General features: G+C 30.0%; 1 protein-coding gene across 1 annotated transcript; it reads left to right on the top strand.

The window, feature by feature from the left end:
* The first annotated feature begins 6,756 nt into the window (after positions 1 to 6,756).
* LOC122505161 lies at positions 6,757 to 9,942 on the top strand. The gene is made up of 3 exons (XM_043616640.1): positions 6,757 to 7,147; positions 8,073 to 8,248; positions 8,804 to 9,942. Exons 1-3 carry the CDS (start codon positions 6,900 to 6,902, stop codon positions 9,121 to 9,123), a joined length of 744 nt encoding a protein of 247 aa, XP_043472575.1. The 5' UTR covers positions 6,757 to 6,899; the 3' UTR covers positions 9,124 to 9,942.
* Positions 9,943 to 11,438: the final 1,496 nt, after the last annotated feature.

Genomic DNA, 11,438 nt, shown 5'->3' with positions numbered 1-11,438 from the left:
GAATTTAAGACAAAAAATCATTTTTGACTTTTTATCGAGAGATTCGTCAGTTAGGAGAAAGTCTGTCGCGTATCAATTCTTTCTTTTGCGCGAGTCGCTTTTTGGTTTGGGCATATATCGTGTATATATATGTATATTTTAAAGTCTCTCGTTTCTTTTTTCTCCTCTTCTAACCAGAAGACTTCGGGGTCATCGTAAGGCGCGGCCAATCCTCTCCTCCAGGGAGGTCTGGCTCGGACCCAACTCGCACAGCAACGATCAGTTGCGCACGCACATTCTACAAAAACCGTTAAACGTTCCTGTGCGACATCCATTGGCATAAATTAATTTTCGTCATGGGCTAAAGAGATTCATCTATGCTCTCGCAGCATCATTTTCTCAATGGACTAGGAGAGAAAAAAAGAAAGATATTCAATTGCCTCTATAATATCTCGTGCTCCAAAAAAGTTCATTTCATTCAAGCGTAACCACAACGTTGAATGTCGGCACACAATTGTTGACAGAAATCGTAACAAGTTTTACTTTTCAATACCAAATTTTAATTGGTGTCAGTATTTTTTTTCATGAAACCGAAAGGTATTGCGTTTTTTATGGTAGCAGGTTAATTGTAAATTTTCTCTTATTATCAATGAATTGTTAAAGGTCATTTCTTTCATTTTTGGTTCATTTTCTTGGGTATCAACTATTTAACTGTAAATATCAATATAGTTAATTAATATTGCTATTAGCAATTTTTTATCGAAAAAGAAAAATTTCGTACCAGTTATTGTATGAGCACAAACATATTTTTTTGAACGAGAAAAATTTTAATTTAGGAATTTTATTTGAAATTTATTGGTAGAGGAATGTTTTTTGGTACCATAAATTTTAGTGACACTAGAACCAACAGCGGAACCATTAGATTTCTTAGTAATTGGATATTTTTTAACGACAAATTTAACTGATACCGATGCTACTACTGGTACTAGCAACCTAATTGGTGTAACTGGTTTTTCTTATCTGATACCAGCATTTTAATTGGTACCAGTATATTATTTCTACCAGAGAATTCATTGGTACCAGTTTATTATTTGATACCAGAAAATTAAGTGGTATCAGTACTACTGTCGGTACCAGGTGATTAATTGGTAACAGAAGACGAATTGGTACTAGAATACTATTTATTATCAGAAAAGTAATCATTGGTATCAGTACTCCTGTCGGTACCAACTACGTAATTCGAATCTGTACATTTTTAGTTGACATAATGTGATACCATAACTTGGTACCAATCAATTAATTGGTACCAGTTGATTATTTTCTATCAGAAAATTAAATGGTACCAGTATAACTTCCGGTACCAGCTAATTAATTAGTACCAGTGCAGTTTAAGATGCTAAAATTTAATTGGTTTTAATACTAGTGCCAGTAGCGGTTAAATAATTAGTAACTGAATACATTTTGATGTCTTTAATTCAGCAGATCATAATTCTATTACTGACATTAGAAAACGAATTGGTACCAGTATATTATTTGATACCAAAAGTTAATTGATAACAACACTACTGCCAACATTGGTACTTAAGTCAAAACTGAACATTTCTTGATATCATTAATTCAACTGGTACCAATTCTGTTACTGGTAGCGGCAAAGTAATTGGTACCAGTACATAATTTTCTACCAGAAGATTAATTAGTACTGGTCATAAAATATTTTTTCTGATTAAAAATGTAACTGGTACCACTTCTAATACTGGAGCTAATAATTTCTCTGCTAGCAAAAATTTAATTGGACCAGCTTTAATTGAAATTGGATATTATTAATTAATAAAAGTATATAATTTGGTACTTAAAATTCAGCAGTAACTGGTACAATTACTAGTTAACATTACTTTCCAGTACCAAGTTTTCAATTTACAAAAAAAATTCCTTAACTATCAAAAAATGTACCTTAAAGATGAGACGTGTTACCAATTCTAATAATAGGAACAATTTTTTCTCTCCAGAAGAGGCACCGTTATTCATCTTATGATTTTGAAAAAAAAAATATTTCGGACTATAAACTTTCACTTTTTCTTCTAACGGTAATCGTTTGGATAATATCGTTTTCACTTTCGTCTATTTTCTGAGTTGAAAATTATTTAATAATTATATCTGCAGTTTAATTAAATAATTGAACAATTGAAAAAAAAATTCCCCTTTCAATTAAGTTTTCTTAAAAAAAAACTTTTAAAAACTGAAAAAAATTGAACCATAGAAAACGTAAAGGATACTTTAATTATCGGTCTTACAAAATACTTATACTTTGCTTTCTACTATAAATTTATTTATAAGTGAAAATAAATTAGTTTTTCTCTTGTAAAATGCTAATAGACTCATCGCGCATGTTTCTTAATGAAAAATGAATATTTCCTCTAATCGTTGACTTATTGATGTACCAAAAAAAAAGGAAAAAAAAATACCACACACACTCAATGTCATTGAGATGATCAGTTTCTGACGATGCTTAAATACTTTTTTAGGTCAGTCCCCGCATTCTTCGAGTGCCATCCTAGTCTGCGAAAATTTCACCGTTTTCGTCATGAATTAAATTCGTCCCATTCAGCAAAACAGGATTTCTTGAGAGTGATAAAAACTTTACGAAGATATTCCGCCATCGATGTCAATTTTATAAGCGATAACTGTGTAGAAAATGGGTGGAGACAAATTCCTCTATGAAAGACAATCATCATCCAGCATTATTATCATCATGTGTGTCAAATGTCAAAACTCCCCTGTAAATTCTGGCACGATGAGGGAAACTCTGTTTTTAGCTTTTATTACCAATCATTAAAATTTGAATATTTGAAGTATTTTTGTTTTTTCTCTAATGCATTCCTTATTTTCTATTCTTGTCATAATTTTTATTCTTTGTAGTTGTTTTTATTATCAATTTTCTTCTAACTCTTGTTATCGATCCCCTTCTTATTCATCTTTTTTTTGTTCTTTCTACTCAGTTTCATGTCCTTTTTGTTTTTAATCTTCTTGATACTCTTCTTTAATTGTTACTCTTCCTTTTATTGTTACTCTACTTTTTATTGATATTTTTCCTGTTATTATGTTTTTGTTTATTGTTACTCTCCTTTTTTTTCTCTTTGTTATTCTTATTTTTATTGTTACTCTTTTTTTTATTGATATTCTTCTTTTTATTTATATTCTTCTTGTTAATCTTGTTTTAATCTTCTTATTCTTCTTGTTGTTCTTCTATTTAATTTTTTTTCTCATTCTCTTTCATTTCTTTCTTAATTTTTTATCTCTATCATCCTCTTTATTTTCTTCTTATTTTTCTTGTTCTTCTTTTCAAAATTTTTTCTTTCTAGTCTTTTCATTGTATTCTTTCTTGTTCTTTTTTATTTTCTTTATTTCTCCCTATTTGTTTTGTTCTTAATTTTGATCTTATGTTTCCACCACTCCTCCTTTTTTTAGGTTCATTAAATCCTTTTCGTCTTCTTCATTTCCTTCTTTTTCTTCTTTTTTTGAAATATTTTTTTGCTCTGTTCCATCTTATATTTTTTATTTTCCTTTTATTCTTCTTGTTCTAGATCAAAATCTTCTTGTTTTTGGATTCTTTCTCTTTTTTGTTTCTTAAATTCTTTATTTTTCTTTAATTCTTCCTATTCTTCTTCTTGACATTCTTCTTACGTTTCTTGTTATTTTATTATTGTATTTTTTTATTAATTTCGCATTGACTTGTGTTCTTCATTTTCTTCTTGTTCTTTTTGTTCTTGTTCAAATTTTTCTTGTTCTTCTTGTTTTTGGGTTCTTTCTTTATTTTGTTAGTCTTTTTCTCTTTTTCCCTATTCTTAATTTTTCTAAATTCTTCTCATTCTTGTTCTTAATATTTTTCTTCTTCTTCTTATTGTATTCTCTTTCATTTCTTTTGTTTTGTCTAGTATCTTTAATTTTCTTTTATTCTTCTTCTTCTTGTTCTCCATTTTAATCTTATTACTTTTCTTCTTGTTTCTGTATTCTTTTTTTTCCGTTTTGTCTCGAATCATTTACTTTCTTATTATTTTTGTTCTTAATTTTGTTCTGGTTTTTGAATTTTTTTCTTATTTATTTATGTTCTATCTCATTTTTTATTTCTTTTCTTTTATTCGTATTTTTATTTTTAATCTTCTTCATCTTCCTGTTATTTAATTTTCTTCTTCTTATTTTTTATGTTTATTCTCGATTACATTACTTTCTTCTTATTTTTCTTGTTCTACTTCTTCTTTAATTTGTTTTTCTTTTAACTCTTCTTCATACTCTTCTTTTTTTATTCTCCTTCACCTTCTTGTTATTTAAATTCTTTCTTTTTGTTGTTTTTTCTCGTTTTCATTACTTTCTTCTTACTCTCCTTGTTCTCCTTCTTCTTTAATTTGTTTCTCTTTTTACTTTTCTTCATAATATTCTTCTTTTTTATTCTTCTTCAGCTTCTTGTCATTTAATTTTTTTGTTCTTTCTCGTTTTCTTTACTTTCTTCTTGTTTTCGTTTTTTTTAAATTTTTTTTATCTGTTTACTCTTCTTCATGTTATTCTTCTTTTTTATTCTTTTTCATCTTCTTATTATTTAATTATTTCCTATTTTTTATCTTTCTCGTTTTCTTTACTTTCTTCTTATTCTCGCTCTTATTTAATTTTTTTTCTGTTTCTTCTTCATCTTATTTTTGTTGTTTTTTCTCTATTATCTTCATGTTTTTACGTTTTTCCCTATTCTTCATGTTTTTGGTCATTTTTAGGGTTTCGTACACCTACGGTGTAACGGCGGAATCCTATTGGTGAGACTCTGTTGTCCGTAGCCAAATCGTGCCCCCCCCCCTAGCGGCTAAACTATTTGACCTAGAGAGCTCAAATTTGGTACAGATATGTATTTTCACACGTAGATTACAGGAAAAATATAGAGAATGTGTTTGGAGATGATAGTCATAGCGTTGTCAAGGAAATAACAAGATTTTTGGCCAAAAATGCATAAAAAGTGACCATTCCCTCCCCCTTAACTTCTAAACTATTCAACATGGAGGGCTAAAATTTGGCATACTGGTGTATTTTATCGTGAATATTACAGGAAAAATATAGAGAACTTGCTATGTATTAATGTCCATAGCGTTGTCAAGGAAAAACTAAAAAAAATTTTGAAATTTTTTTTTTTTCTAATTTCTACATTATTTGATGTAATTAACTAAAAATGGGTTTATTAGTCTATTTTTACAGTCTGATCACAAAAAATATATTTAAAAATCTAAAAAAATTAAAAAAAATTTTTTTTTTAGATTTTTTAACAAAAAAATTTTTTTTTTACATTTTTTAAAAATTTTTTACAAAACTTTAAAAATAAAACAATAAAAACAGCAACAAATTTTGTTCCTCTACTTATTATTGTTTACAATATTAGATATATACAATACTTTAATTTTTTTATTTATTTTTTTTATCAAATGATATTAATATATTTTTTTAATTGTTTATTTTAATTCTACCAATTACCGATAAATGTCTTTTTCATTGTCTCATCAAATTTATTCTAACTCTCCTTCTTCTTGGTAATTTTCTTATATTTCTTCATCTTCTCGATCTTCACTTTATTCTTGTTAGTTATCTAATTGTGCCTGTGGTTACATTTCTTTTTCTTCGTTTTCTTCTCTTTTACGGTTATTATTATTATTATTATTGTTCTTTTTATTTTTAATATTATTTTTATTATTAATACAATTACCTATAAACTCTCAAACATGAATGATAAAAAATCAGTGAATTTTTTCATTCACATTATGTTTAATTTTAATTTTTATAACAAAAAAGTCCTAAATTTTATTACAAAATAATAAAAGAACGATTTAAACATAGAAATTTTGTATTTTTTTAAAATAAAAATTGTTAATAGAAAATAATTAATTAAAAATTAATTGAAAATAATAGAAAATAATTCGAAAATTTTCTAAAAGAAAAAAAAACTGTAAATGATAAGAAATAGGTCAACATTCGATTGCAGTTCGAATTTACTCGCTAGGGAAAAAAAACTTGTCTCATATATCGTCAAAAAGTAAAGGAATTTCGAGATTAACAATAAATTGCTAGATTTAAGTGGAGAAACTGAATTTCGGTGACTGGGAAAAGAGAGAGAGAAAAGAGAGAGAATCTAATAATATCTCTTCTCTAAAGTGACAATATCTACATGAAATGATGAAATCGTGGGAAGGTACAAGAAATTGGGAATAAGGCATTGGCGTATAGACAGAATCGTGAGGCCCTTATTTCGGGGAAAGGCACATCTCAAAGGGGAGGGTGTACCGGTATTCCTAAGCCAACGAGATGAATTCGGTGCCTTTGACCAATACATCTCTCTCACTCTTTTCTCCTCCCTCCGGATCCAATCTTTGAATACAAAGAAACAAGTGTACAATGTACACACGCATATATTTGTGTGTTTCTCTCTCTCTCTGGCTTCTTTTTTATAATTGTGTGAAAGCACGTGCTTTTACAACCAATACAAATTGACAGATATTCAAACATTAACACACTCTCACTCACTCACACATACTTTTGCAGCATCCCGAATGGGCCAACACCCGTCTTCTTTCATGTGTGTACACATGAGACTATAGGTGAAAAAGGCGATATATACAGATGGATGGGTGGATGGTCAAGCGTATATACGACAGACGACGAACGGCACTTAAGAAACCAATAGGTTGAGAGTGGGGGCCATCAAAATTTCAAAAACGTACGCGGACCCCTTTCGCGTCGAGGATAAAAGGCAGCATCGTGATTCTTTCGGCCAGTGTCGATACGATCGTCGTCGTTGTTCAAGCAATTTGAAAAAAAAGTATCGGTGGGTGCTAAAAAACAACAGTGCGAGATTAATATCCCTGGTGGTACTCTAAAAATATAGTGAAAACAAAATGTATAAATTCGTGGTGATTCTTTCATTGGTCGCGGCAACATTCGCCGCACCAGCCGCACAGGAGGTTCAACAGCGCTCCCTATTTGAGGAGGCTATTGATGTCTATTCATCATGTGCTGATGAAAATGACATGGCCGTGTGTCTTAAACTCAAGGCATTAAATTTCGTCGATAGAGCAGCACGTTCCGCGGAATTTGACATCACTGATGGTCTCAAAATTGTACAAACCGACGAAGCCAAAAATAGGTAAGAATTTTTTTTTGCGAAGAAAACGGAAATTTTACGCGATTGTGGAAAAGTGTTAACAGTGCGATTGCATCATCAAACGCAGAGAGGATTATTACATTTAGGATCTTTTTTCCAATTGAGATCCAGTTCACTCCTTCCCTTATTCCATTTCTTTTTCTATTTCTTCATTCCTTCTTTCATTTCTTCATTCATTTCTTCATTCATTTTTCTTTTGTAATCGTTTTCTTTCAGATTTTTTCATTCATGGATAATTTTTCGAAATTAAGAGTGAATGACGGAGAAAGTTGAATGAGATAATGATTCATGTTGATGATGGTGATGAATTTTATGACGATGTTGATGATTATGATGACGATGATGATGGTGACGATACTGTTGATAATAATGTTGATATTACTAATGATAATAGAGTTGATAATAATGATGATAAAGTTCATGATAATAAAGATAATATTGCTGGAAATATTGATGATAAAGTTGATGTTGATATTGATAATAAAGTTGATGCTAATACTGCTGATAATATAGATAATATTGCTGATAATAAAATTAATTATATAGCTGATGATAATATTTATGATAAAATTGATGATAGTACTGATGATAAAATTAATGATAAATTTGATGATAAAATTAATATTAAATTTGTTGAAAATATTTATTATAGAGTTGATGATGAAGTAGATATCAAAATTGATTATAGTATTCACGATAATAATATTGATAAAGTTAATGATAAAGTTGATGATAATATTAATGGAAGTATTGAATTTTGATGATATTATTGAGTATGGATGATATTGTTAATAATAATACTGATGGTAACCTTAAATATTGATGATGATGATAATAATAATGATACGAATCCATCCAGGTGGAGAAAGTTCGATAGCAATTTACTAATTTTTGATATTTTTTTCAGTCGCGCTGACTATGGAAGATCGTTGAACGAAATTGAATCATCATTGCCCACTGAAGTTGAAGCTAGGGAGGCTGCTGTTGACCAGGCTCTTCTCGACAGGACCGCCAAGTTCCTCAGCACCCATACCGTTGAACTCAATCTCTCCAATGAGTCCTCCTCCCGGTCCCTCGAAGAAGGTATGCAATCTTTTTGGTTTTTTAATTCTCATCATAAATGAAAAAATATTTTTTGATAATTTTTCCCTTTAATTAATTTTTTTTCCATTTTTCTCCTTAATTATTAATTGGTTTTAGTTTAACGTTTAATTTACAAGCAGAAAAAATTTAGATAGTTTGGCTAATATTCAGCCAACTTAACTAATTTTTAGCTATCTTAGCTAGCTTTATTTGATTATATAGGGATAGCAATTATTGTGAAAGTTAATTATTAGCTGCCGCAGTTCATTGTCAGCTGTCATGGCTAATCATCTGCAATAGCTAAAAATTAGCCTTACAATAGCAAATTCATTTTTCTCCATCTATTAATAATAATGTCTAAATACAGTTTTTCTAAAGATGTCAGTGAAAACCGTGAAATTATATTATCAAAAAAGACAATACAAAATCAAAAAGAACAGTTAATGAAAAATAAAGTAGAATTATCAAAGAATAAAGAACAATCATCTAAAGGTGAACCAAAAACCATGAATTGCTTCTAATTAAATTAATCTAACAAAATCCTCATTATTTCAGGTCGTGGAAAGAAGAAGAAGATCGTCAAATCCTTGATCCCTCTTCTCTTGCTCTTGAAATTGAAATTCGCTGCCTTGATCCCCATTGCTCTTGGAGTGCTCGCCTTCCTCGCACTGAAAGCCCTCGTTTTTGGTAAAATTGCCCTCGTCATCAGCGCAATCTTGGGTCTGCAGAAACTCATGGGAGCGAAACATCAAAACTATGAGGTCGTTGGTCACGGAGGTCATCATGAGGATCACCACGATCATGGATGGGGAAGATCGGCGAACTGGGAACAGGCATCGGATCTTGCCTACAACGCTTATCAGCCAACCAACTAAATTTAGTCATCATTTTCAACACATCATCCTCGTACTGCCTTAACATGAGGCTGTCGACGGATCATCAAAAAGCGTCGTGACCAGACTAATACTAGTTTTGGATCTTAACAATCACCAAAAAGAAACGAAAAAAAATGGAACTCTCGACTCAGGGACTGATTTTTAATTTATAGACTACTGACCTGACTTCGACTGACGTCGACATTTACTCGTCTACAATTTTTTTTCATTCTGTCTGATCAGACTTTGACTGAGTAGATTTTCTTTTGATTAGATATTGTCTGATCAGATCTAGACAGAATTTTTTTATTCTGCTTGAATTTCCAAATATATTGACACAGTTGACGATTACATTGATGACAGATGACAGTAGGCGACAATCAATGACAGTAGATCAATTGAAGACAGTTGATGACAGTTAAACAATTGAAGACAGTTGATCAAATGATCATGACCAAAAAGGACAGTGTTTTTTTCCACGTTGGCATTATTACTGGACCGAGACTGAATGACAATTTAGATTATGTAAGGATTATTTATTTATTTCTATTTTTTCTGGACAAAGAGAGAATTCTTGGTGAGAAGATCGGACTGAACTGGTCACGACTCATCTCAAATCATTCGTGCAGCATCCCTTTTGGAATCATCGGATGAGATTTTTGTTGGATTGTGTCAATCCAAATTGAATCAATATACCGAATGATTCTTAGTCAGAATTGCTCACAGACTTATCCAATGATTATTTATTTTTTCGACATTGTCGATTCACCATGTAACTTATGTTATTTATAAATAAATATTAATTTTATACATAAAAAATGAATAGTATTCATTCAAACATTTTCTTCTTATTAGTAAATTTTTCTTCTTCATTGATTTAATTATTTATTTTATTATTCTTTCGTTTCTTTAATTTATTTTGTTATTTTTTTATTTGAATTTTGTAGTTCTTTTTGGCATTCTCAATGTTATTAATCTTAATCTTTTTCTCGAGGTTTTTTAGTATTTAAGCCACATTATACTTTCTTTATGCTCAACTTCTTCTTTTTCTTTTTCTTCTTTCTCTTCTTTTTCTCCTTGCTCTTCTTAATCTTACTTTTCTTCTTGATTTTATTATTCTATTTTTTGATATTTTGCGCTATTTCCCTTTGTTCCTTTTGTTATGTATTTCCATTTTTTAATCAGATTTTTAATATTTTTCGTAATATTTTTTATTTTTTAATGAAATTTTGCTTTAAGGTATCACATCCCCTGTAATCGGAGTCAAAAGTTTGTAACCTCGTAATACTATTGAACGCACTATATTTTCCCACTTAAGTTCTTATACTTTTAACTCATCCTTAACCCACTACTACAAATACAAAATTGTAATTTTTAAAAAGAATAATTTAATTAATTAATTTATTTATTTAAAAATAAGTTCCTAGGGCTAATGAGGCCACTGAGGAACAAGATACATAGGTATTTAATTATAAATCTATATTTAATTTTACAACTTTAAAATTGCATATTAAACATAAACTATGAAATAAAAATATGAATTGAAAATGAATCTATTTTTACCAGTAAGTGACGTTGAATAAAGTATCATTAGTTTTAAACAACAACTCAAAAAACAATTTTTTAAAAATACAATGTTTAGACGCATCTCTTATTGTTTGTGGTATTTTGTTCCACAGTCTAGATCCTCTGACTGTGAATGACCCCTGCATTTTACAAGTCCTATGAAACGGTATTTTAAGGACGGATTTTCTATCACGAAGTTTATTAAAAACTACATCATCAAATGCCCTGAACTCAAAAAGATCAAACAGGTAAATCGGAGTTTTATGTTGAAAAATATTATAAAGTAAGTTTCCAATAAAAAACTGTCTCCTCATAGCAACATTCAAAAGTCCAGATTTAATTCTGAATTCAGTAATATGTTCATTCTTCAGTAGATTATATACAAAACGAATACAAGCATTAAAGGCTCTTTCAAGTTTATTATTCAGCTCTTCTGAGATATCGTCATAAGCCACACATCAATAATAAAAGAAGGGCAGAATCAATGACTTGACAAGAAGTAACCGGGCTGGAGTAGGGAGAGAATCCCTATTCCTATTTAATTGCTGAAGATCCATGTATGTCTTGCGCGAAATGCCAAAGACATGATCCCTCCATGATAGAGTACGATCCAATGTCAGACCAAGATCCTTGACAGTCTTACCAAATAAAATGGGAGTTCCTTCAACCAGTAGAGGGGGGAGAGATGATAAGAAATCCAATGAAAAGTTAGTAGTAGAAAAGATTATCGCCTGCGTCTTATTAGGATT

This window comes from Leptopilina heterotoma, unplaced genomic scaffold (assembly GCF_015476425.1).
Source record: "Leptopilina heterotoma isolate Lh14 unplaced genomic scaffold, ASM1547642v1 Lhet_347, whole genome shotgun sequence".
Classification (NCBI taxonomy): Eukaryota; Metazoa; Arthropoda; class Insecta; order Hymenoptera; family Figitidae; genus Leptopilina; species Leptopilina heterotoma.
Note: the sequence above shows the minus strand (reverse complement) of the source record. Positions and strands in the feature narration are given on the sequence as shown.

What these genes read in the sequence shown, in the direction of transcription:
- LOC122505161 (XM_043616640.1), top strand. Translation starts at nt 6,900, where the DNA reads ATGTATAAATTCGTGGTGATTCTTTCATTGGTCGCGGCAACATTCGCC. An exon ending in ACCGACGAAGCCAAAAATAG is followed by an intron (nt 7,148 to 8,072) that starts GTAAGAATTTTT and finishes TATTTTTTTCAG; the next exon opens with TCGCGCTGACTATGGAAGAT. An exon ending in CTCCCGGTCCCTCGAAGAAG is followed by an intron (nt 8,249 to 8,803) that starts GTATGCAATCTT and finishes TCATTATTTCAG; the next exon opens with GTCGTGGAAAGAAGAAGAAG.